The 27,402-nt window shown below is 39.6% G+C and overlaps 2 protein-coding genes across 7 annotated transcripts in view; one reads left to right on the top strand and one right to left on the bottom strand.

The window, feature by feature from the left end:
* Positions 1–517: 517 nt before the first annotated feature.
* On the bottom strand, positions 518–13,987 carry ACP1 (acid phosphatase 1). 4 transcript variants are annotated; one of them, XM_058177685.1, is made up of 6 exons: positions 13,770–13,987; positions 7,423–7,496; positions 7,229–7,342; positions 5,529–5,590; positions 3,824–3,929; positions 518–3,717 (listed from the first exon to the last, which is right to left on the bottom strand). In XM_058177685.1, exons 1-6 carry the CDS (start codon positions 13,810–13,812, stop codon positions 3,640–3,642), a joined length of 477 nt encoding a protein of 158 aa, XP_058033668.1. In that variant the 5' UTR covers positions 13,813–13,987; the 3' UTR covers positions 518–3,639. The 4 variants fall into 4 exon arrangements, with proteins under 4 accessions (XP_058033668.1, XP_058033685.1, XP_058033678.1 ...); XM_058177702.1 differs by having other exon boundaries at positions 3,824–3,866; XM_058177695.1 differs by lacking the exon at positions 7,229–7,342 and adding an exon at positions 7,058–7,171.
* Positions 13,988–14,130: 143 nt separating this feature from the next.
* SH3YL1 (SH3 and SYLF domain containing 1) overlaps positions 14,131–27,402 on the top strand; it is a 34,285-nt gene continuing 21,013 nt past the window's right edge. Inside the window, exons 1-4 of one of the 3 annotated variants that reach the window (XM_058177665.1) lie at positions 14,131–14,285; positions 24,081–24,191; positions 26,044–26,157; positions 26,871–26,935. In XM_058177665.1, the coding sequence (XP_058033648.1) occupies position 14,285; positions 24,081–24,191; positions 26,044–26,157; positions 26,871–26,935 (291 nt within the window). In that variant the 5' untranslated portion in view covers positions 14,131–14,284. The remainder of the gene's footprint in view (positions 14,286–24,080; positions 24,192–26,043; positions 26,158–26,870; positions 26,936–27,402) is intronic. The other 2 variants (XM_058177657.1, XM_058177674.1) reach the window with 2 other exon arrangements.

Below are 27,402 nucleotides of genomic sequence, written 5' to 3'. Positions count from 1 at the left end.
CTGGGGAAAATGTAACTTTCAATGTCTGTTCAGAGGAAACATTAGCATTTAAGGATATTTGAATCGAGTCTCATGTTTGATTAAATATATCAAAAGTGAGGAATTTGCTTGCAATAATCATTAATACCATCAAAATCTGCCCCAATCATTAACTGTAATAAAAATGGTTATTTGACATAAATGACAAATTTTGTGAAAAATCCCTTTGTGTTCAATTAATTTATGTAGATAAACCTTGTTCAAATGTATTGTTCCTTGCTAACAATACATTTTGCTATTAAAAACTTAAGTTAAGGATAATATACAAAACACTCATTTTTAATATCATTAATATGTGATATAAAAATATAGAGTCTTATTTTTAAGTGGTAAATCAACAGTTATCATAGAAAGAAAAATTTTGTAAATGATCAGGACCAGGTTTCATATATCATCTCTTTGCATAGATAATTTACAAAATACAGTTATAAAGTTACTACCATAGCTAGATAAAATGAAAATTTTACAAGAAGTAAAATAGCTTTTTCATTATTTTATTTGGTCTTGCACATACTAATCACAGGCCTGGAAGTTAATTATGATATCTGTAAATTTGCTTGAAATAAAACCTGACATTAATGAAAGCAAAACAGGTCCCTAGAGTATTTTTTAATAGAACTTGAGCAAAGCGTCTTATTAATAGGAATTATGGCTTAAAAATGACAAATCCAGAAAGTAACACGAACAGCAGCAAAGTCCACTACAGGCCTATAAAGATTCCTCTTTTGGGAAGACTTGAAGACACACAAAAACTAACTCTAAAAGAGAACGGGGGAAAATAGCGCTGGCTTATACTTCCCCTTGCAGTGTTTATAAGGCCTCTTGGCTAAAAAGGGATTATGGCAACATTCTGAATAAATGCAAAATTCAGACAAAATATGCTCTGAGTAGAAGATGAAAGTTTTGGCAAACAATTGCATGCAACCCTCTGTTATCTTTTAAACAATTAATTAACCACACAACATTACACTGCATGTACTGACAATAATCAGAAGTGACTCATACAATATTTACATAGAATCACTGGTTTATGTCAACATCCTTCAGTATGTGCTTTTTTAATAAGCAGATCTTTGCCAGCTTACTATGGACTTCGCTGCCTGCTTCTGTCTAACAACTTCTCTTTGGCTTAATCTTGAAGCATCCATAAACAATGTTGTTTCAAAAGTAGGAGGGAGCAGGTGAAGAAAAGAAAGAAACCAATGATGTCATAAGGAAGATCAGTAAAAATGCAATGTAAGGGGAAGGTAGTGGTTTTATTTCCACTGTAAAATTACAAACTCTATAGGCTTTTAAATCCTTCCCCCAATCAATTTATGCCTTCCACAAATACGTACCAGGACCCATAATTACATTTGGATTACATTTGTGTAACAAACAATAATGTAATAATTTCCTAACATTATTTTTTTAGTTTTTTCATATTATGGAAATTAGTGCTGGAGCTTTAAAGGAACTGATCAGAATTTGAAACACATAATCTATTATTATCTTACTTCAGAATGCTATAGTACTTTTTTCAAACATCAAGTCATTAGCCTTTAAAGCTATTTTAAGTTTAAAAATAAATAAGCAGTTATTTACTTCAATTTGTATTCTTTAAAAAAAGATTATACCAGCAAGGAATTATTTTGTCAGTGCTAATGCAGAACTGCAAATATTTGCATCACAGCATTCTATATGGCTGAATATCATAAAATCTTTTCTATATTATTATTTTTCTTCTGGCTCACCTCCTGTACTATATTTTGTATAACATAAAGTGATGAAAGAATATCAAAATATATTTTTCAGACACCTAGCAACTGACAAATAAAAATGTACAGGGAAGTATTTATAAAGTTTCAATGTGAAAAGAAAATATTTAGAACACCACAGTTAATAATAGCAACAGGAAACAGACTACTGTGCCACGTTAACACATCCAAGAGTTTTTATGTATCTACAATACAGATAGTCCTCGACTTATGACCACAACTGAGCCCAAAAGTGAGTTTTGTCCCATTTTACAACTTTTCTTGCCAAAGTTGTTAAACGAATCACTGCAATTGCCAATCACGTAACCACAGGGATGCTGCAAGGTCATACGTACCCTGTTTCCCCCAAAATAAGACATCCCCTGATAATAAGCCCAATCGGACTGTTGAGTGCATGGCAATAAGGCCAAACGCTTATTTCAGGGTTCAAAAAAATATAAGACGGGGTCTTATATTCGGGGAAACACGGTATGAAAAAGTCATGTCACTTTTTTCAGTGCTGCTATAACTTCAAATGGTCACTAAATGAACTGTTATATATCTATATGCAGGCGGTCTTTGACTTACAACCGCACTGAATGGACACATGACCCGTGCTTGAAGTTAGAGCCACTGCAACCTCCCTGCAGTCACATGATCAAAATTCAAGTTCCTTCCACTTGCTTCTCTCTCCTGCCCCCATCTATGACCTTAAATGCCAGGGAAGTTGAATAGTGCAGGACAAAGCAATCAGCCCTCCCCAGGGCCGAACACTCTGGAAACCTCTACAGTGCAGCACGAAGCAGCTGCCCCATCGGAAGTTCCAAATGCCCCAGAGACTCCAAGGGTGTTGCTCTCCTCTAGGAACATGTGCTCAACGGTTTTAACCCAGGAAAGTCAACCTGAAACTTCTTAAAAATATCAAGTTTACGAGGCATGCCCAGTCTGACTCTTTTCAGGGAAAATTGCTAAAGCCAGCTGAAACTTTTGCTTTTAGAATCGAGGGTGTTTTGCGCAACCTTGGGAAATTGCGATCTCTTCACAGAGCCAGGGCAAAGTGAGGCAAGATTTTTTTCCCAACACGAAGCAAGTTCCGACACTGCAGCTGAGCTGTTGCCTTTAGCATTTTTCGTCTTTTTCATAAAGGGCCAGGCTGATGAAGGTCAGTTGGCATGGGGTGGGCAGGGCAGGGCAGTGAGGGCAGCTGGACTGGAGCTTCCCAAGCATTCAGGGTTCATGATGGGAGGGTTGCTTTATGCCTCACTGTGGAAGCCTCTTTCTGAGTGTCACATTATTTCGCTGCACTGCAGAGCCAACAACTACAGCTTCTTTCCCTGGCCTCCCTGCATCTGTGGCACACCACAGCACTCCCGGAACTTGCACGTGGCCTGTGCCGAGCATCCTTCAGAGACCTCCTCACCTCCTGAGGCATCCCGTACTCTGCTTAACAACCATGTCTGGGAAAGCCATGAAGGTTCTAAAGTTGAGTCAGGTCATGTGGTGAGCCACTTAATGACCACAACTTAAAAATTTAATTAACAACTTAATTTCCAGGCTCACTTGTGGTCACAAGTCAAGGACTCCCTGTACATGGAATAACACATATTTATTCACTTGGTTTAGTACCAACAGGTTTTTTTTCTTACATAGTTGACCAGCACAATATTCATTCATCATATATTTGATAAAATCAATTTAATTTTGAAAAAGACATCTTCTCAAATAATGTACACCCATTCGGTATACTACAAACATTAAAATTAAGAATGCACAAATGTATCTATTTTAGAGGCACACTATGATAGTTTAATATTGAGATTTTGCACTAATGTCAGAATTATTTACGTTCAGAAACAAAGCCACATCAATGAGGTTTTTCCAAAAATTCTTTACAGCATCTGAGACATTGTTGATAAACAGTTTCAAAATCTTCATCATTTCCCTGGAGGTGAAAAATAAAAAAGAGAGAAAATACAGAATCCCAAATTACAAACATTTTTTTCTTACAAATAACAATAATTAAATAGATTAAATGAGAAAATACTTACATAATATGGATCTTCAATAATAAGCTGTTTCTCTGGATCGTAACTACCAAGAAGTTCAATTTTAGCTTTGCAATTTTTAATCTGACTGCATTTTCTTTTCAAGTCACTAAAAAAGATTAGTTAACTTTTCATTATTATTAAGTAAAGAATATATTTTTTTATCAGTATTGCTGCTTATAAAAGAAACACCTGCTCTTGGAATGGTGTAATAGACTCCCCTAATAACAAAGGCATCTATTCACAATGAGATCTACAGTGAGCAATTTTCTATGGCTTTTAAGCATGTTGCCAAGTAGAAATTGAAATCTGTTCACAATTCATTTTGGAAGAAAAATTGGGGGGAAAGCAACAAATATCTTAGTTTTACTCTCAGCCAATAAAATGGGATGAAAAATCACATGTTAAAATGTTGCTGCATCTTCCTTCGGGTACCTGCCAGTAGGAAATGCTAACCTCTTGCAACTATTCAAAAAGGATAATTGTCATAATGGCTCATTTAAAGTAGGCAAACCCTAATTAATTCATGATCCAGCCCTTGGCTTAATGTAAAAGAGAGAATCCTAAAGCAAGGGGAAATGTATGAATTGTACAGGGAAGTTGCAGTTAAGGGATGTCAGTCTGTCTATCAAATATGGAATTGCAATCAAAGTTCTGGAGATGAAACAATCGAGCTATATTACGACTTTTTTCCACAGCCAAGTTAAAGTACTATCCACCAGTCCTTTAACCAGCATAATATTCGCTGCACTTATCCTACCACAGGCATAACTCTGCCAAATGGCTATGACCTTATTCTGCCCTGTGCACAACATGTTAAGGAAAGGGACAAGGAACAAACCCTCAGCTTTGTTTCCTTCCTGATCCACCAAGCATCACCAGCTATGAGGAAAACATTTACCACACAATCATGTGGAATGGGACTGAGGATGAGTTCTAACAGATGGCTAGGCTGGTGGATTTAGCGGTCTGTTAAAATTCACTCTGGTTTTGGGCAGGTGCATTGCACAAGTCTGTTCACAGAGGCTTCTACTGGATGTAGATTTAAAGCTCAGAATGCCAAACCAGTTATTGCTGACAGGCGTGGCAGAAGGGAAGTGCCGTATGAAGTGGTAGAGAGGGAACTGGTAGTGGTCAACTTAGTTTGAACTAATCAAGGCCTCTCTGCCTGGAAAACTAGTAGGTAAAGGGAAGAGCCTGTGTGAATACACTGGACCTTCCTGCTTTTCAAATTAAAATATCTGACATTGCTCAAATATTGGGAAGGGAGGGGGGAACAGAGCAAGCTTGCGCCAGCTAAAGTGGCTCATAGATGCTAGGTTTCACATCACTGTGACTCAGCAGAATGGCCAGTGAAACTGAAACCAGCAGGTATACAACCTGCTTCATGGGGAAAATGTTACTACTTAAAACTGGAATCCTGAGGACCACTTGAAGCTATCCCACAAGATGAAGGTAACATTAGAGACACAGCAGACAAAAGTGTTTGCTGAGATCTGTATGTCAGTGCTTTGGATATAAAGAAAAACCCCTGTTTTTCATACCTTCATGTTCCATTCTAATATTTTGTACATTTTAAATAATCTTACAAATGTCTATTTAGAAGGAAGAACACTGAATTTCACAAGGTTTTACTTTAAGTGATGTGAAGGGAGTATGTTGGACATGCAAACATTTATTAGCAAAATTCACAGCTTTTACCACTTACTTTAAGTTGCTTTCATCCATGCAAAGAATATAATCAAATGACAGGAAATCATCTTTTGTAACCTAAAATTCAAAAGATATATTCAATTTTTAGCTAAAGAAGAAAAAATAAGATTATTTATGAATAATTAAAAATGCAATTGATTGCTATTTTAACCAGAAGCAATGTTTTGTTGTTTGCTCAAGAATGCCAGCCAGAAAGTACCAAAGATTCTAGTACAATATATAAAAACTGGTAACTATTGTTCTTTTGGCGAATATAATAAATAATGTCCTTCAAACATCTACAACAAATAATTGCATACAGTTCCTATTCTTTATGAGAAGAATTTAACTGAAAACCTCCTTTAATGGTAAAGTGGCATCTTAATTCAGTGGACTTTGATATAATGGACTTGATGTCCAACAGATTTCCAATACACAAATAAAGCCATCTGTGTGATGACACTATGTTTGCTATAGAACTGGTTTTGGCCCATTACATTAGCCCATCCCGCTTGAACAGGCAGGGGAGATATGCTGCAACTCCCTTAAGTCAAAGAATTTAGCTGGCGGGGTCTAGGAAGAAAGCCTTCTCTGCCAGTGCCCCTGCATTATGGAACACCTTGCCCACAGAGCCAACCCTCATGCTCCTGACCTTCCGCAAAGGGGCCAAAACTTGGCTCTGTGGCCTTTGGGGGGAGCAGAGAGGGCCATGCAACCCCAGAGTGGGCTGGCCCCATGAGAACAGCCTCCCTGTCTATATTAACTAATGCTGCTTGGAGAATGGAGTGAGGATCTTCGGTAGGAAGGCTATGCCTCATGTAGGCTGCCCATGCTTATCAGCAGCTGAAGAAAAACAGTGACATTAATTGTGATGTTTTGCACATGCTGGTGAATCCCATAGCCAGCCAAGGCCTCCCTGGCTGTAGTAGGTTTGCGCTCAATAGCTGACTAGGTAGGCAGCTGAGATGCAGGGGAGATCATGGGGGAGTTGCAGAGCTCCTATGGTCGTAACTGTAGGCAAGGTCCTGTGCCCAAATTTAGTTCATGTGGCTGTCCTTTCATATAGCACCATCCTAAGTCGAGAACTATCTGTATAAAGTACTTTGTATAAAGTAGAATATAAATCCATTTTCACGATTACATATTTTATTCACTTTAAAATCTGAGATTAATTTATAAATCCCATTTAAATTTTTAAAAATCATTCATTTTTAATCTGTCCTGGATGCCATCTTATTCAGCATGTGTAAACCCAAGCAAAGATGTGTCCAAATATCCAAGCTGAGGAAATGGCCAATGGCCAGTGACATTCCCAATAAGGATCTGTAGCAAAACCCCACATTCAGAAGTGAATCTGGTTGCAGTGTTATCAGTATCTATAGCTTCATTTTTACGAAGACGTTGCACTGATTATTCAATATACAGTGCTTTATCCACCCTTGCACAGAACACAAAACAGTTGTGCCACGCAGGTATGTCCATGTTTTCTGAAAACACATGCACCCAAGTACACATACACACGCACACACAGACACTTCTTTCTACCTGTCGTGCTTTATGAGCTGTTTCAATTTCATGATTTCTCAGACAGTTTAAAGCCCTTGGATCTGGATAGCGTCCCACATTCCAGTCAGAAACAGCACCACTGTCTATTATCCACTGCAAACAATAAGAACATAGGCAGACAGACATTTAAAAAAAATATGGGTACAGTACCTGCCTGGCAATATGATTCATAATTATGCCATGGTTTCTCATGCAATTCTGGCCTCGATAATCTGGGGAATTTCCTATTTCATATGTAGAGGTTGCTGCACTGTCTATCCTCCACTACAGAAAAACAAAGCAATTTATTTAAATAATGCTAGCAGAAAAATGGCTTGAGTACCGGTAATTAAAATCAAGTTTACCTTGTTTTCAAGGTTTTCTTCAGTTACAAGTTTTCTAAAAACAGCTTCAGCTATGGGAGACCGGCAAATATTCCCTGTAGAAATAAAGATTCAGTCCAATGATTCTAAAATACAATTTTACATATATGGAAAAAAATACATACTCATGAAACATATATAGGCAGGTATGAGGAAAAAGAAAAAAGCAAACTTGTCTCTTTTTGGCTTCAGCTAAAAGCAAATCTAATCTCTCTTGGCCTGGAGAAAGCCACTAAGTTCCTTTCCAATTATATCTTCCTTTCTAATGTAGGAAATATTTAATTAATTGATACAGTTTTTTTTTTATTTGCATTTATATCCCGCCCTTCTCCGAAGACTCAGGGTGGCTTACACTGTGTTAAGCAATAGTCTTCATCCATTTGTATATTATATACAAAGTCAACAGTGCATTCAGAAAGTATTCAGACCTCCTTCACTTTTGTCAATTTTGTTATGCTGCAGCCTGATTCTAAACTTGTTGAAATTCATTTTTTTTCATTAATCTACACTCAGTATCCAATAATGACAAAGTGAAAACAGAATTTTAGAAATGTCTGTAAATTTATTAAAAAAAGAAAACTGAAATATTACATTGGCATAAATATTCATACTCTTTGAAAGTTTTGAAAGAGCTAACATTTGAAAGTTAGCTCTGGTGCTTCTCATTTCTCTTGATCGGTGCTGATATGTTTCTACACCTTGATTAGAGTCCACCTTTGGTAAATTAAATTGATTAGACATGATTTGGCAAGGCACACACCTCTCTATAGAAGGCCTCACAGGTGACATACTGTAGCAGAGCAAAAGCCATGAGGTCAAAGGAACTGCCTGCAGAGCTCAGAGACAAGATTATTGCAAGGGACAGATCTGGGTAAGGCTACAGTAAAATTTCTGCTGCAATGAAGGTTCCTAAGAGCACAGTGACCTCCATAATTCTCAAATAGAAGAGGTTTGGCGCAACGAGGATTCTTCTAGGAGCTGATTGTACGGTCAAACTGAGCAATTGTGGGAAGGGCCTTAGTAAGAGAATTGACTAAAAACCTGATGGTTACTCTGATTGAGCTCCAGAGATTCTGTGTGGAAATGGGACAGAGTTCCAGAAGGACAACCATCACTGCAGCCTTCCACTGATCTGCGCTTTGTGGCTAGACAGAAGCCTCTCCTCAGTGCAGAACACATGCTAGCCTTTTTGGAGTTTTTAAAAAAAGACCTGAAGGACTCTTGTGAGGAACAAGATTCTCTGGTCTGATGAAGCCAATATTACACTGTTTGACCTCAATTCTAAATGTTATGTCTGGAGGAAACCAGGCACCGCTTATCACCTGCCCAATATAATCCCAATAGTGAAGCATGGTGGTGACAGCATCAGAATATAGGGGTATTTTTCATCAGCAGGGGTTGGGAGATTGGTCAGGGTTGAGAGAAAGCTGAATGGAGCAAAGTACAAGGATATCCTCAATGAAAACCTGTTCCACAGCACTCAGGACCTCAGACTGAGCTGAAGGTTCACTTTCCAATATGACAACATTCCTAAGCACATAGCCAAGACAACTCAGGAGTAATTTAGGAACAACTCTGTGAATGTCTTAGAGTGGCCTAGCCAAACCCTGATTTGAACCCTACTGACCATCTCTGGAGGTCGCCATTTAACCTGACTGAGCTTGAGAGGATTTGCAAGGAAGAATGGCAGAATATCGCCCATTCCAGGTATGCAAAGCTTGTCGCATCATACCCAAAGATTTGAGGCTGTAAAGGTGCTTCAACAAAGTACTGAGTGAAGGGTGTCCTATACGGTATTCTGTCCTACAGTATCTGGTTTCAAAAGCATGGTGTTTATAAAATTACTAGGACAGTACTTTTAAAATTAGTTAGTAGATCTAGTTGTACTTAGTAGAGAACAGCTGTAACTAAAAAAGTGCTGGTCAAATTTAATTCACTTACTGGGATCACACAGCACTTTAAACTATAGGTTATTTGCTGGTTTTATGACAAATTATTCAAGCTCATACATGGCTTGCTAAATGTTATGGTACTTAGTATATGGAATAAACCACTGGGGCTTATTCAATAAGTTTACACATAATATAAACCAAACCAAACCAAACCAAACCAAACCATTGCATTAACTCATTTTTTGTTCTGCAAATATTCAAAGAGAAGTTAAACAGAGTTGTGACTATATAGAAAATTACTTGCATGTTCTTTAACGCAGTTATCAGAAATTAAATGGGTCATGACTCTCCTGCCATAATGAGATAACAGAAATGTGGGCCTTAACCTCTACAGACTATTCTGATAGTAAATTGTATTGAATTTAACATGATCAACCTTGGTGTAACCATGCATAGGATTATAACTGTATCTAATTTTCTGCAGATTATGGTAACAGATCACCAAAAACATGGTGTACCAACAAGACAAACAGAATAGAGAACATTTTTAATAAAGTTTTCACAGTACAGGTAAATATTTCAACCAACGTAACAGCATCTGAAATGGTCACTAGTAAATTCTTTGAGTGACAGAACTGCACTCTAACAATCACAAATTTATAGTAATAAAGTCCCAGAAAATAAATCTGAGTAGTGGTAGCTATAGCAAACCACAATCATGTCAAAATACTGACACATGCTGTATATGGTAAGATCACCATGTAAATGCTGTGATACTTGGGTCCCAGCATCTGATTCAAATATGTATATGTATTTGAAGGAGGATATCATAATACACATTTTATCACTGGCTTCCAATGCCCCCACTCCAGATGCTCATTATTCTGAGTTGTGGATTATAGAATTATCAGAATGCAGATGTCTGCCAACTCTGCTTCACCTTTCCATGTATGTGAAGTTATATTTTAAGACACTTAAAATGGGTTCAAAGCGGCATTTGCAAAGATGCTTATACTAACATCTACCAATGATTGCTAGTATTACCAAGAATCAGTTAAAATCAGTGTTAAGTGTTAAGTGAAGAACCTTTATTCTGTCAATTTATCTACATATTAGGATTTCTTTTTGTAGCAGTTATTTATTTGTTATGAAAGTAACATATCTGTAGGCATAAGTAAACATGCTTTTAGGCAGTACATATTAGGCATTTTAAATATTTTCTTTAAAGAACTGATTGGTATATCTTCTTTAACAGTTCCGGTTTACAGCTGTCCCAAGTTTCACTGTGTCAACTGTGAATGACAGGAGCCCCATTTGTACAAACCCAAGCAAGAAATAGAGTTGATCTTTTAAAGAAATGTTTATATTATGAATTAAATCCTATTTGCTGTTTTTTTTTTAAAATCCAAGTCACTTGTTTCAATTAATGACTTGTGTCATTGCTGCCTTAGTGAATCCATCATCCAGCTTTTCAAAAAAAAAATGGAATAGCAAAAGTGAAGAGAAGTGTATATATAGCATGCAAGCAGTCATTTCATATTGTTTATTGTTATTTACAGTATCCCAAATTAACTGGAAAAGGGCACGGGAAGGGTGGAAGGGAAGTGAGATTTTAAAAAACATTAAGTGGATAAAGTTCTGAAGCTAATAGAATAGAATAGAATTTTATTGGCCAAGTGTGATTGGACACACAAGGAATTTGTCTTGGTGCATATGCTCTCAGTGTACATAAAAGAAAAGATACGTTCATCAAGGTACGACATTTACAACACAATTGATGGTCAATATATCAATATAAATCATAAGGATTGCCAGCAACAAGTTATAGTCATACAGTCATAAGTGGAAAGAGATTGGTGATGGGAACTATGAAACGATTAATAGTAGTGCAGATTCAGTAAATAGTCTGACAGTGTTGAGGGAATTATTTGTTTAGCAGAGTGATGGCCTTCGGGAAAAAACTGTTCTTGTGTCTAGTTGTTCTGGTGTGCAGTGCTCTATAGCGTCGTTTTGAGGGTAGGAGTTGAAACAGTTTATGTCCAGGATGCGAGGGATCTGCAAATATTTTCACGGCCCTCTTCTTGATTCGTGCAGTATACAGGTCCTCAATGGAAGGCAAGTTGGTAGCAATTATTTTTCTGCAGTTCTAATTATCCTCTGAAGTCTGTGTTTTCTTGTTGGGTTGCAGAACCGAACCAGACAGTTATAGAGGTGCAAATGACAGACTCAATAATTCCTCTGTAGAATTGGATCAGCAGCTCCTTGGGCAGTTTGAGCTTACTGAGTTGGCGCAGAAAGAACATTCTTTGTTGTCCTTTTTAATGATGTTTTGATGTTAGCTGTCCATTTGAGATCTTGCGATATGATAGAACCCAGAAATTTGAAGGTTTCTACTGTTGATACTGTGTTGTCAAGTATTGTGAGAGGTGGAAGTATGGAAGGGTTTTCCTAAAATCTACCACCATTTCTACGGTTTTGAGTGTGTTCAGTTCCAGATTGTTTTGGTTGCACCACAAGGCTAGTCGTTCGACCTCTCGTCTATATGCGGATTCGTCATTGTCTCGAATGAGACCAATCACTGTTGTGTCATCTGCGAACTTCAGTAGCTTAACAAATGGATCATTGGAGATGCAGTCATTGGTATACAGAGAGAAGAGAAGTGGGGAGAGCACACAGCCTTGGGGGGGCCCTGTGCTAATTGTACAGGTATTTGATGTGATCTTGCTTAGCTTCACCTGCTGCTTCCTGTTTGTTAGGAAGCTTGTGATCCACTTACAAGTCTGTTCCGGTACCTGTAGCTGGTTTAGCTTAGTTAGAAGAATGTCTGGAATGATGGTATTGAATGCTGAACTAAAGTCTACAACAAGGACCCTTGCATAGGTCTTTGGAGACTCAAGATGTTGTAGGATGTAGTGCAGAGCCATATTAACAGCATCATCTGTTGATCTATTTGCTCGGTATGCAAATTGCAAGGGGTCTAAAAGCGGATTCGTGATGGTTTTCAGGTAGGAAAGCACTAGCCTTTCAAAGGTATTCATGACTACAGATGTTAGAGCAACTGGTCTGTAGTCATTCAGTTCCTTGATGGTGGGCTTCTTGGCACTGGGATGATGGTAGAGCGTTTGAAGCAAGAAGGAACATAGCACATCTCTAGTGATTTATTGAAAATATGGGTGAAGATGGGGCCAATTGGTCAGCACAGACTTTTAAGCAAGAAGGAGTTATCTTATCTGGGCCTGGAGCTTTTCCTGGCTTTTGTCTGTGAAATAGGTCCTGCACTTCCTTTTCTGTGATCACTAGGAGTTGTGAACCCAATGAAATGGGGTCAGTTGTAGGAGGCTTGGCTGTTGTTGGTGTGTCTGAGATGGGGTTGTGGAGATAGGTGGCTGTAGTTTCCTTTCAAACCTGCAGTAAAACTCATTCAGGTCATCTGCCAGTTGTTGATTACCTTCAGCCTGGGAAGGAGGTTTGCCATAGCCGGTGATATTTTTAAGAGTTTTCCACATGTTTGCTGGTTCATTTGCTGAAAATTGATTCTTTAGCTTTTCAGAGTAGCTTCTTTTTGCTGCTCTTATCTCCCTTGTTAGTGCATTTCTGGCCTGATTGTACAGCATTTTATCACCTTTTCTGTAGGCTTCCTCTTTGGAATGTCGTAGCTGCTTAAGTTTAGGTGTAAACCAAGGTTTGTTATTACTGTGTATTCGCAAGTTCCTTGTAGGTACACATAGGTCTTCACAGAAGCTGACATATGATGTTACAGTATCTGTGAGTTCATCCAGGTCTGCAGAGGTATCTTTAAAAATATTCCAATCAGTGCAGTCAAAACATGCCTTTAGCTTTAATTCTGACTAAATTCTGACTTAATTCTAAATTCTGACTTAATTCTGACTTTAATTCTAATGGACTAAAACGTGTCTGGTTTCATCAGATATACTGAAGCTATCCAAAGGAAAACAATGCAGTCACTAGCAGAGTCTCCTCTCTGCAGAAATGATGCACGCTCGCCAAAATAAACAGTTTATCCTCCTGCCGTTACAGTTATTTCCCCCATCTTCGTGAATCGCAGGGCCGGTAAACTGAGGTTTAGGCTAAAACAGCAGCCTCCCTTCTGCTGCTGTACTACATGTAAAATGCCTTTGCCAGAGACGCAGGCAAAAGATGCAATGTAGCAACTCAGGAAAAATGCAAGGAAGAAGCGGCAAAGATGAGAGATGAGAAATAAGGAATAGGTGCAATGGAAAATAATAGTCCTTATTTATCATTCTTGGGAACAGCGGGGGAAAGAAGTAAATGAAAATTCTTTTAATTTCTAATCTTTCCTTTCTCGTCCCTGTATCAAAATAAAAGACCAATAGCCCCCTTTTTTTTGCCAACCGATGCACCCCACCTCTCTTTCCCTAAAAAAAAAACCCCAAAAAACCAAAAAACGCCACTCACCCAAGCAGACGAATAAAACGGACTTCGTCTGCCCCGCCGCCATGATCGCTCAAAACCCCGAAGGCAACGAGCGAAGGAAAAGCGGACAAAGCCGTTCTCGAACTGACGTAAAGCCTCTTTTCGCCGCTTTACGGCAACGGCCAGGTCCGTCTTCGTCCATTGCCTGGATATTAATTTAAAATGTCAGGGCCGAAGACGTTTGGTGGCCTCTTTGGATAGGGTGTACGTAGAACTTCAAACCAGAAGCCCAAGATATTAGCAAAATGCCCGTCAACCCGCGCGGTTTCCTTCGCTCATTTTTTTCCCCCTTTAAAAATCAGGCACTCGGGAAGTCAGCTATTCCCCTCCCAAATGCACCTGCTTCAGGTGAGCAGCAGTAGCTGCTGCCGCAATAGCCTCCGTCTTGCCCAGGCGAAGGGTTTCGGTGGGGATGTGACCGTGTTCCTTTTCTCGCGTGGGTGAGCGCGCGGCTTTTAAGTCAAGAGGAGCTTTTCCAACCAGGGACGCCCGACAGAAGTGAGTATCTGGAGAAGGCTGGTCTGGGAAGGAGAAGGTTTTATGTATTGGGATTTTGAGAAAGGTGGTGGGGGTTAGTCCGGGAGGGTCCGCGTCTGCCTGCATTTCTTCCTTGTGTTGCATAGACCCATTTATGGATTGCCTGGTTGGAAATCTGCTGTATTTGTATTTGGCTGTAATGAATATGTATTTGTATATGTATTGGGCTTGCAATGAACGTGTGGGGAAGATAGATCCACACCAGCTAAAACGAAACGCTTTGTATCTCCTTCATAACCTTTGAGATTATACTAATGATGTGATTTCTGTATCTGAATGATAAAGGCGGGATAAGAATCTAAGAAACATATATTTCAAGGACAGAGGCAAACATGACTCTGACACATATATGGTCTTTCCATGCGGCTTGCTGTGGCTTTATTTCAGGATGGGGATATGGTTTTGGTTTTGTTTTGTTTTTTGACTTCCTAGTTTAGCCTATAGCCCTTGTTTTTCCTGATACTGTCCCATCCAAATAGTAATCACGCCCAACCATGCTTGAGCTATGAGTAAACCAGAAAGAGCAAACCCTGTGCTGCCACCTGCTGAGGTAAAATTATGTTTGGTTTACTCTTGTTGTGATCAATGTGGTTGAAAGGCTGATTGTTATTGTTGTTTTTCCTGGTAATTTATGTGATTTTTTTTAAAAAAATTGTTGGGAAATAGTTTTATAGGCAGGCACATGTAAAAGGAGAAAGCATCTATAGCATATTAGTTTGAAAAGATACGAATAGATCTCTGATGTTGGACTACTGGTAACGAACGCTGCTCTCCTAAATACCTAAAAAGAAGAACCATGAATGGAGTTTTATAATCAAAATATAGTTTTGGAACTACCCAAGAGTTACTAGAATAAATTTTACAACTGAGCTGTAATCTAGGTTTCTTCCTTGTGCTAATGGGAGGGGGGATTTTTTTGCCAGAAATTGTGGCAAAAGTAGTACCAAAAGTACTACCCAAATAGGGTAGGGCCTCTGGTGGCTCAGCAGACTAAGTCTGTCTGTTATTAACACAGCTGCTTGCAATTACTGCAAGTTCAAGTCCCACCAGGCCCAAGGTTGACTCAGCCTTCCATCCTTTATAAGGTAGGTAAAATGAGGACCCAGATTGTTGGGGGCAATAAAAGTTGACTTTGTATATAATATACAAATGGATGAAGACTATTGCTTAACACAGTGTAAGCCACCCTGAGTCTTCGGAGAAGGGCGGGATATAAATTCAAATTTAAAAAAAATAGTACCCAAAGTACTACTTTTCAGTAGTAACTGCAAACTTCTCATTGTATAATATTAACTATTAATTCCCAAAACACATCAGCAGTAGAAACTGTTGAGAAGAGACAGTGAAACATCTCATCAGTTACACTGTGTATATGGTTAAGGCACCGCATTAGAAACCAGGAAATTGAGTTGTTGTCCCACTTTAGGCATGAAAGCCGGATGGGTGACCTTAGACCAGTTACAGTTTCTCAGCCCAACCCATCTCATAAGGTGGTTGTTGTGGGGAAAATAGGAGGAAGGATGTTCATTGCCTTGAGTTATTTATAAAAATAACTAAAGTATGTATGTGTAAATAAATGATTCATATTGACCCTAGTTATCCAAAGTTAGGAGATATACAGGCAGTTGTGTTACTTTCTATGGTGTTGGACCCTGAAGTAGCCTTAAAAATGCTTATGGTTAGTAATTGGATAAATTACTGTCAACACTTGAAAATCCAGATAGACAATAAGCCAGTGATGGCTAACCTTTTTGCCATCATGTGCCAGGAAAGGGGGGCGGGGGTGTCGTGCACGTGTATGCCCACATACATAATTCTATGCACCCTGCCCCCATGCATGCATGCGCAATACACACACCCATGATCCCGGCACACGCTGGCCCAGTAGGTCTGTTTTTCTCTCTTACCTGGCTCCAGAGCCTCTCTAGGAGTCTGGGGAGGGTGAAAACAGCCTTCCTTACCCGCCAGAGGCCTTCTGGGACCGGAAGGCCCTTTTTTTGCTGTCCCCAGCCTCCAGAACCTCTCTAGGAGTCTGGGGAGGGCAAAAAGTGTCTTCGCCACCTCCCCACAGGCCAGAAAGGGCCAGTTTTCTGACTTCCGTTGGGACGCATGCCGTAGGTTTGCCATCACAGCAATAACCCTTTGCTCCAATTTTTCTTTCCTCATTTGTTTTAGGCAGTGAACGGAGGGCAGAGCAGACTAATAGAAACCAGAAGAACAGGCTTTTTTTTAATGGCATGCAGTTCTTTAAATAAACTATTCCCCGTTATAAATTGCTGTATAGACAAAACTAAGGTGAACTGGGCATGGTGGGATTTCATATATCCTTGCCAAAAAGCAGATCTGGAAGAGAGCTTAATATCCTTTTTTAGTCTTCTCAGTCAGTTGAATATTGAAAAAAAGATTAAGAATAAAGGATTCAAGACACAGCTTATCTGCTTCTAAAAAGAATAGAGGGGAAAGAATAACAATATGTAAAAAATTGTTGGATCTGGATAAGAGTACTGCAGAGGGGGAAAATACTCCCCTATGTATTTGTTTAGGAGAGGCAGTTTAGAAGTCGATCAAATCTCTGCAGAAGACCCCTCTATTCTTCAATTCCTTCCTTCCTGGTCACCTGACCCAAGGGGTTGATATTGTTAAGACACTTTCAAGTTTTCCAAGTTGTTTACTTATTTAGGCTAGGCATTTATCCATTTAAGCTGCAACTGCTGTTTATTATAAGAGCTATACTCTTCACCCACCCACTAGGAGACTGGTCCAACTCCACAACACTTATATCCTATATCCTAAATTGTTACATCATTTATGCTTTGACTACATTTTTTTCAGATTACTACATGGAGTTAATCTTGAATATAGTTGAAGAGTTGAATTTAATTTAACAATATTATTAGCCTTGGCCTAGGCAGGGTAAAACTCTGTTCTCCGTATACCTAGCCTTTGTTTAGGAATTGGCTTCTTAGCAGAAGACTACAATTGAAAGAGTTCATTAATTTATAACAGGCAAGCAGGAAGCCATCTGTTTACAATACATTTATCTACTGTAATGTAGAAGTAAAAGCTCTTGTTTTTAAGTTTCTGGGTTCTTTTTCCTCCTGCCTTTCTGAGTTAGTGGAAGCTATTAAAACTTATCTTTCTTCAAGTAACTTTTTTTTCCTAATGTGGAAGCTGCTGATAGCTTCAATTTTTTATAATTCTGTGGATAATTTTAATCTATGAGTAGCATTTCATTTTTAATTTCACATGACTGCATTGGCTACCAGTTAAATTTTAGGATCAAAAATTTTAGGATTATTATTCCACTTTTAGCTGTTAAAGTCCTAAATATACTGCTGCACTTGTAATATCTTTTGATTTTCTTCAACTACTTAGACTGACTGGAATTCCCCCCCCCCCAAAAAAAATTAGGTTAAAGAAGTTTCAAGGTAGATCTTCCTTTAGAGCTGTATTGAATGTTTTACTCAGGGAAAGCCGTTCAGCTAACTCCTTTTACCTTGGGTTGTTCACACAGGTGCAAATGTTTGTACCTTTTCTCTACTATTTGATCTGCTTGAAATAGAATATTACAATAGATATGGACAAAATCTATTAATGTAAATACATTCACAGTAAAAATTAAAATTGAAACACAGGGTAAAAATTGGATAAGGAACTAGTGAACCACTTGTTGCAGAGGACTGGTAGATGCATTGTAGCCCTGAAATAAGGTCCTTTTTTCCATTTTCTGCAGCCTTTTATCCTGTATCCCAATTATTTCAGGTGATCCTCATCCTTTCGTAGCAATTGCCCAAAGAGATCATAATTGTCTTAGATGGAACAGACAAAACCAGGTGCTTTAGTTTCTGAGAACAGAATTATTTAGCTGTTTGGATGATAAATGTTATTAATACATTCAGTAAACTTTCAGATTCTAATAATAATCTTCAATATTAATTAGGAAATCTTTATGAATATCTCAAATAATCTAGCCTCCATCTCATTGTTGGTAAATATATAAATGAATTGCAATTCTAAAAAATGGATATGGTCTTTTGAACACAGAGAAAGCAAACCGTAGAAGCATACACTAATAGAATGAGTGTTTCTAAGACTATTCTCAACTTTTCTTTTTACAACAAATCGGATAAAAACCATCATCAATAAAATGTAGGTAGAGAGAATTGCACAGTGCAGAAGGGCTGTGCTGCTTTGGCTATGCATTTAAATCAACAATAGTTAATGCATGTTATTTATTAAAGATATGCAAATAGTATGTGAACTTTGGGGTGTTTGTTGTTAATTCTGGTGTTTCATGATGTTTTTGAAAACAGCTGCAAAAGGGAGATTAATGTTATTAACAAAAGCAGAGAACTATTAGAATGTAGTAATAGTTATGTAATCCTGGGGGTTCGGTGATGATTGGGGCTCAAATTTCCATTGCTAAGGAATGCAGTCATGAATGTGATACCACATGACTAGTGATGGCAATCCTGGCAGTTCTTATTGTCATTAAGCAATGATCACACAGGTCATTAAGCAAGGATCTCATATGAACACAATGTGGGAAAGCTCATCCCAGACATGCAGGCCTGTGGGTGCTACCGGGTGCAGGTCGGTAGATGCCAAAAGGGTGGGCACCACAGTGGGTGGGTGGGTATGCGCTACTCAGCACAAGATCTCCATGTTACCCAGGGGCTCCTCAGGAGAAAAAGCAGCAGGATTGTGAGTAACTTGCAACCTCCTACCAGCTTCCTCTTGGAAGTTTCTCTTTGACTTTGCTTATGAGAAACTAGCATGGAAGCTTACACATGGTGATCACATGACCATGGGACACTGCAACCCTTATTTGAGCTGGTTGCCAAGTGCCTGAATTGCAATCATAAGACTGCTGGAACACTGCAGCAGTCACAACCTTGATTGTCGGTTATAAGTTCCACTTGTTCAGTGCCAATGTAACTGGTTGCTGAATGAGTGGTTTGTAACTTGAGGACTACTTATACTTATGATGGTTCCCAATTTATGGTTCATGGACTGTCTATTTTCTGTGGAAGTATTGCAAACGGTCAATGGGGAAAATGATATAATAATTATATATTGTAATTTCCTGGACCTATTGTATTTGATGTATGATAGTATGTTATTATTTTCTAATCGTGTCTTGCACTGTGTATTTGTTTAATTATAATGCAGGGGAAAAATTCTTGTGAGATGACATCTCTCTCTTTCCTTCCTTCCCTCATTCCTTTATCTCTCTCATCTCTTTCTTAAGAGTTTCCCAGATCTCATACTTTCCAAAACAGTATGTTCATTCTGTATTGTAAATTAGAATTAAGTATGTGAAAATGTGACTAATCCCATGTGATCTCTCTCTCTGTATCAAATACTAATTGTAAATTCATTAAGACAAAATCTGGCCTTTTGCAATAAAAGGACAATAATATAAGAAACTGTTCCTGAAATATTTCCACCTCTTTACCCTATTTTTTAAATAATTTATTTATTAATCCAACTTGTGTGGCAGCCCATGTCACCAAAAGCAACTGGGTAGTACACAATAATGTTTGCCCTCTTATCAAATATTGGCATAATGAGGCGGCTGCAAGCTCTCTTACGAAACAGTACTTGCAGCTATTATAGATAGTGGAGCTTTTGAAATTGATGTTGCCTGGTCTGAAGACAACATAAATAAATGTTTATTTTAATGTTTCAATGTTGAATTTGTTTAAGATAAAAATTGAATAAGTTGTAGTTAAATCCCATTTTGTTTTTTGATTAGAAACCCCAGGAGTCATACAATTTTGGCAGTATTTAAATGAAAAAAACACATAATATATACATATATGTAAATACATTTCCTTCTCTCTCTTTCTCTCTCGGGGAACAGCTCAGTATTCAATTGTAGCTGTTATAAGCAAATATATATTGCAATTCAAATGCTTATTTCTGTCTTAACTTGCAGTAGTCTATTCATTAGTTACAAGTTCTTGAAAATATCATAACAGATCCTTAAATATTTTTAGAATTTAATGGGACCATTAAAACTTACAACAGAACTTCATTTATTTCACTTGGATTAGTTTTATGACAAAAAGGCTTCCCTTCACAGAATAAACTCAGTGAGTAATTAGTCATATTGTTAACTATAAACTGAGTTTTCTTTAAAGTTTTAAATATTTTGCAGCATTGAAATATGATTTCCTGTTCATTATCATCTTTCTCAATTTAATAGCTGGGAAGTAAGCATTTCAAATCATCAGCCAGTAAATTTCCTTGCTAAAACTGAACAACTGCTTTTGAATTTCCTGCTACATTTTTCTCTTGATAGTTGGTAGAATTAAATTAGAACGATTATTTATTGAGCTTAAGATAAACTTCTTGTTTATCTTAAGCTCAATGGTGGAAAAAAATAACCTATTACTTTAATATCAGTAAATATTCCTGTGTTAAGATTTTATTTATTAATTTCAATCTATACCTATCTATATAGTTACCAACCTCAAATATATGACTCAGGGCAGCTCATCACATTTTTAAAAATAACAGAAAAAATAGAAAAAAAGGATTAAAAACAATTAAAAACAACATAAAAGACAACAAAATCTATAGGTGAGGTATTCCAATACCCATCAACAATAATACAACTACTACACAGGCTGTATGTATGTATATATGCATATATTTATTTATTTATTTATTTGATTTTTATCTCGCCTTTACTATTTTACTATACTTAAGGCACTGAAAGTACCTAACTCTCCTTCCTCCTCCTATTTTCCTCACAACAACAACCTTGTGAGGTGGGCTGGGTTGAGAGAGAAGTGACTGGCTCAAATTCTCCTGTCTGGCTTTCATGCCTAAAGCAGGATTAGAACTCACTATCTCCTGGTTTCTAGCCTGGTGCTTTCACCACCAGACCGCACGGGCTCTCTTTACCACACTTCTAGCTCCCCATGCCCAGTGGTGAAACCACATTTCAAGGCCTTATGGGAAGTCAGCAAGGTCAGTCTTATGGTCTGTGAAAATGTCCTTGAGAGACAGGAGGAGGAGGAGGATCTAGCACAGGGGTGTCCAAACTTTTTTGAGTGAGGGCCAAATACAGAAAAATAAGCAAAGGCCCGGGCCACGGGGGGGGGGATGGGCGTGGCTTATTTTGGGGTGTGGCTTGGTGGTCATGTGACTGGTGGGCGTGGCTAACTGCTCATGTGACTGAGTGGATGTGGCTATGGGCATAGAAACTACTCAGAGGGCTAAAAAAAGTAATTTTTGACCAGTCCTCACACTTATGACCATCCTCACATTTATGCCCATTGCAGCATTTTTAACAACCATATCACTCATTTCACAACTGCTTCTCTTCACCACGGTTACAAGATAGGGTGCAAAATGTAAAGATAGTTGTACGTGTGAGGACCAGTCAAAAGTGTGAGAACCTGTCAGAAATCACTTTTTTCAGCCGTCTGGGTAGTCCCTATGCACAGTTTAGGCTTAAGTATACTATATGTGTGTGAGTTATATATATGTGCATGTGTATCTCTATGTTTGTGTACGTGTGTGTTTGTGTTATGTTGATTTTTAATGTAATATTTGGATTGAAGGCGAACTCGGCCTCGGGATGCTCCGGGGACAGAAACGCCGCAAAAGAGCGACGGCTCAGCTGCCCCCAAGGGGAAGGGAGGACCCCGGAGAAGAGCCCGACGCTTCGCCGCAGCCACGCACCTGATCGGCCTCCCAAGGAGCTACGGCCGGGGTGCCCGTCAACGAGCTCAGCTCCCACAGCCAGCCCGGCCTCGCATTAGCCGGGGCCCCTTTCCAGCAGCTGGTGGGCAGCGGGGGCGTGCGGGGCGCGGCCGGGGCCTCCAAAAGCAGTAGGGCCGCCCAGGCCTTGAGTCCGCGGCTGGTGTCCTCCGGCCCTTGAAGCAGCAGCGGGGCGGCGGCCTCCGTGGCCCGCCGTCTCTAGGCGGACACCAGGTGGCAGCCGGTGCCTCCCAGGCGGCGACCCCCTCAGCCTCTCCCCCCCCACTCCCCGCCTCCCGCCTGACTCACCAGCCCTGGGCCGCCTCCCGCCTGGCCAGGCCTCCGAGCGGAACTTGGCGGAACCACCAGCGGCTCTCCGTCCGCCTCCGCTGCCTCTTCCTCCCGGGCAGCCGAGGCACCGCCTCGCTTCAGTCCGCACTCCGGGGGCGGCGGCGGCGGCGGAGCAGCGCCTGTGCCTATCCAGCGCCGCTTCCCCGCCGCCGCCCAGCGGATCCGCCACCGAAATTCATCCTCAGAGTCGCCCATTTTGGCGGCGCAGCTACGCCAGTGCCCGTCAACGAGCTCAGCTCCCACAGCCAGCCCGGCCTCGCATTAGCCGGGCCCTTTCCAGCAGCTGGTGGGCAGCGGGGCGTGCGGGCGCGGCCGGGCCTCAAAAGCAGTAGGGCCGCCCGGACCTTGAGTCCGCGGCTGGCGTCCTCCGGCCCTTGAAGCAGCAGCGGGGTGGCGGCCTCCGTGGCCCGCCGTCTCTAGGCGGAGAGCAGGTGGCAGTCAGTGGCTCCCAGGCGGCGATCCCTCAGCCTCTTCCCCCACTCCCGCCTCCCGCCTGACTCACCAGCCCTGGGCCGCCTCCCGCCTGGCCCGGCCTCCAGCGGAACTTGGCGGAACCACCAGCGGCTCTCCGTCCGCCTCCGCTGCCTCTTCCTCCCGGGCAGCCGAGGCACCGCCTCGCTTCAGTCCGCACTCCGGGGGCGGGGGCGGCGGCGGCGGAGCAGCGCCTGTGCCTATCCAGCGCGCCGCTTCCCCGCCGCCGCTCCAGCGGATCCCGCCACCGAAATTCATCCTCAGAGTCGCCCATTTTGGCGGCGCAGCTACGCAGGCGCCACCTTTCCGTTGCTGCGCGAGCTCCCCCTGCTGCTCGGCGGCTGAACTGCCCCAACCCTCTTTGCAACAGCCCCGCGCCGGGGCGGAAGAGTCACGTACAGAAACAGGAGCCATCTACGATTTTTATTACATATTTTACCCGAGACGTTGCGCAACCTTCTATTGCACCAGGCCACCCCACCTGGGAAGCCGGGCAGAATGGTGAAGGCGGTGGGCCATATTCAATTATATTTTCAGAATTTGCTGCGGGCCAATAAAAACTGACCCGCGGGCCGCAGTTGGCCCGCGGGCCGTAGTTTGGACACCCCTGATCTAGCAACAATCAAGAGAAGTGGCACCTGGGCTTTCCGAAACAATGTGGCACTGCAGGGCCTAAAAAAGGACCCTTCCTAATTTCTTGGGCTCTAAAGGTGGACAGGAGGGAGATGTACTTTCAGGCCTCCAAGATGCTGTTACTGTAACTTTACAATAAATGTATTGTTAATGTTCATGGTTAGCGCTTCCCTCTCTGAACTACTTCAAAGGCCTGAAAGTCAAGGCTAATCTGATCTTTGTGGAATGATGTTCCAAAGGGAGGGAGCCATGACATAAAAGTGTTTCTTTCTAGCCAGACAACATTCCCTAGCTGACAGGTTGCAAAACATACCCATCCCAGATGAGCTGATAGGACTGGTGGATATGATTGGAAAGAGATTGTCCCTCAGTTTCTCATTCAATGAGAGAGCGATGTTCTCCTGAGTTCCGCCATTATGCAGATATTGAAAGAAATTGTAATAGCATCACAGAATATGACTAAGGTAGAGAGTTATGGTCCAATCAAGTCTTACAAACCATTGGGAAAAATGAAAGATGGTTTTGGCTTCTCTTGTCAATGTTGTACTATTATAAGGCCTTTTATATTATTTTTTTCTCTTCTAGTGAACAATCCCATACCTTCCAATTTGAAATCGGAAGCCAAAAAGGCTGCTAAGATTTTAAGAGAATTTACTGAAATAACCTCCAGAAATGGTCCTGACAAGCTCATACCTGGTAAAGAGTGAGATTTTCATTTCTATATGTTATGGAACCCTTGTTCTGCCTTGTCTTTGCCTTTCTCTCTTTTTTAAAGTACCTCTAAGGCCTTGTCTTTGCCTGCTGAGTTTATTTGAAAAATTATTCTGTAAAGGCGTGAATTCTGTATTTACATTGTGAAATGGATTATGAGCCTATAAAAAGCATGTGTTGTTACATTTTAAAGGGCCTGCTTTCTATAAAACCTAAGATAGCAGTTAGTAGCCAATGGCCCAATAGCACTAGATCAAGAGGGGTTTTTTAAATGTTTTTGCAATCACACTGTGCTTTCTTTCAGATGGGTTATAATAATATAATAATATTATTTGAAACAATATTTTGAAAAAATACTGTGAAATAATATTTTTATGGCACACTTCCTTTCCTATTCCATTTGCCCTTAGAAATAATGTGGTCTAGCTTAAAAGATAACTGCTTCCCTGGCTGTCTTGAATATTCAGATGACATTCAGAATATTAATGATAACAGACCTCATTGCTTCTTATTCATGAAGCAAAAATTTTTGTCTCAAAATATCTAGAAGAGAAAACAGCACAGCAGTAATATTGTAATATTGCTATACCATCAACTAAAACTTACAAATAAATGGACTTTATAGTTTGTCCTTCTATGGCCTTTTCTGCTTGGATTTTTTGTAATAGAAAACTATTTTTTGCCTTTGGGGGGAAATGTGTTTCTTTTAAAGACTGACTTCATGCATGACAGTTCTGAGATCTTATTTTTTCAGTTTTGATTCTCATACAGTGGTAATTTCCACTTTGGTAACATCTTAAGATGGGAATTTAGAGTTAAATTTAGAGTTATATTAGATTCAGGCCATATAAAATAAACAACAAATGACTAATTTAATAGCATACTCTAAAGAATCAATCTGAATCCAAATCTTATTTTTTCAATTAAATCAGAACAAAGTCTCTCCAGTTTCTAAAGAGCTACAATAATCAAAACAGCTCTACATAAACTGAAAACCCAAATCAGTGTAAAATGACAAGGAATCATTAAACTGAGTTGATAGTTCGTTCTCAAAAATGCTGTAATTGTTAGTGCCTTAGATATGAAGGCAGAATGGTGATCCAGAGAATACAGGGGCAAAAGAGTTGGCTGTACCTGCAACTGTTGAAAAGAAAGACAGGTTTTCCTGAATTTTTGTGGCAGCCCCATAATCCTGGAAGAAAAGCAGCTTTTCTCAGACACTTTGGTAGCTGTCTAAAGTAAAATTCCTCCGTGTCTCCAGCACTCTCAGAGTTCTGTTTAATAAGATTTATTGAGATAGATTGAATGGAGTTACAACCATTACCAGAACCAAATTATTTTCAATTTAGAATCAGTTCAGCCCCATTTTTCTTGGTGTGGAGACTATCTACCTCTAACAGTTTTCTAATGAAAAAGTAGAGGTTGGTCTCGTCACTGTTAACAGGAAGTCTGTAACTGGTTGTTAGCATAATAACAGCATATTTAATGGTATGTGGGAATGACACTGGTACACAGGGCATTAAGAAACAGCTAGGGCAACTGTCAAATAAAAGGCAGCTGAGCCTGCAGCAGGAATGTGGGTAGGTCTAGAGGCTCAGAAGAGACCCTCCCTGTTTTCTTGGGTAAAGGGGAAAGTAGAGGGGGAGAGAAATAGTTTCAGACAAGATTCTGTTAATGTAAACTTACCATAAAGAAATAACGAGAGTTAGTTCATCTGGTCATATTTCCTGTTTCGTCTACATAGAAAATGGGGCAGGTATTGACTATATAGTTCATTTGTTAATATATACTTTTAAAGTACCTCTAATGTAATCTTTAATTGTATTGTTGTTTGTAGCCCATGTAATTGCCAAAGCAAAAGGCCTTGCAATCTTGTCTGTTATCAAAGCAGGATTTTTGGTAACAGCTCGAGGAGGCAGTGGGATAGTACTAGCTCGCCTGCCTAATGGAGGTAATTTTTTCTTTTCTAATTTAGTGCACCAGACAAACCTTAAGTACCTGCTCTTTCTTGTCCTTCATCTTAAGAGCATTAATAGGATCGTACATCTTTTCATCCCATGTGTATATTTACTTTCATAATATGCCAAGCTAGTACCTTTATGTTCCTTGTGGGACACAACTAGTTGCCTTTGATACTTTCACACTTTCCTGTGTCCTTATCAGAAATATTGACACAACAGTCTCTTTCTTTTGTGGATATGGAGTTAGACTTAGAAAAAGTTTATTGTTACTTCGAATGTACACTAATCGGCCTACATTAAAATGAAATTTCATTGCATACAGCTCTCGAAGGGTTACCACCTCCAATATACCCTACATAAACATGACAAAATAAATAAATAAATTCAAAATTACGTATATAGCCACATATATTATATAACATGGAGAAACAGTCTAGTTTGGATGTATACATGTACATGGCAAGAAAAACGAATCTTGCGAGTTTGCCAAACAGATGGCATAGGGAACAAAGTTTTGGACTTTGGTGAGATGACTTTGCTTTCTACTATTTTTCATACTTAGATAGGCTTTGTTTCTTCTCTTGTTCTCATTGGAACATCACTGCATTATTCCTGAAAATTGTTTCGACCATCTTTTGATTTTTACTGTATCAAAATTAAGCAGTCAGCATAGTCATAAGGTTTTTCTAAATTACCTTTATAGGCTGGTCTGCTCCTTCTGCCATAGGAATTGCTGGCCTTGGTGGTGGATTTGAAATTGGTATTGAGGTGAGTATTGAGTTGTGATGTTACATTGAATAATTCTAAAAATGACTAAAAAGATGAGTCTAGTAAATTACAATCTGAAATATTTGGTAATATTTTAAAAGTCATGCAATATGTAAAACAGCAACAGTGAACCAAGTGAGAGTCATCCTTCATGATCAAAGGGAACAATTGTTTTCTGAGAGGATTTTAACGAGATTTAGATTTAACTAGATTTACTGGATTTAATATGATCAAATAATGTTAGAGAGATTGAATTTTCTGGAATCCCTTTTTTTTTTTTTTTTGCTGAGGTGATTTAAGTTGTTAGCTCTCGGTGTTAATAAGATCTTAGCCAAGCATACAATATTTTTGCTTTTATCTCCATTTTCTTTCCATATTTATTTATATTTTCAAAACAATTCCATGGGAGTTTACTCTGCATTGATATATGTTATGCCCTGGAAGAATGAATATTTACATTCATTCTT

This window comes from Ahaetulla prasina, chromosome 1 (assembly GCF_028640845.1).
Source record: "Ahaetulla prasina isolate Xishuangbanna chromosome 1, ASM2864084v1, whole genome shotgun sequence".
NCBI lineage: Eukaryota > Metazoa > Chordata > Lepidosauria > Squamata > Colubridae > Ahaetulla > Ahaetulla prasina.
Note: the sequence above shows the minus strand (reverse complement) of the source record. Positions and strands in the feature narration are given on the sequence as shown.

Bases quoted from the DNA above. Each gene is read 5' to 3' on its own strand.
- ACP1 (XM_058177685.1), bottom strand. From the start codon at position 13,812: ATGGCGGCGGGGCAGACGAAGTCCGTTTTATTCGTCTGCTTGG. The intron at 7,343-7,422 runs GTAAACTTGATT...GTTTTTCTGTAG, and splicing joins AAGAAAACCTTGAAAACAAG to TGGAGGATAGACAGTGCAGC. The intron at 3,718-3,823 runs GTAAGTATTTTC...TTTCACCTCCAG, and splicing joins TTATTGAAGATCCATATTAT to GGAAATGATGAAGATTTTGA.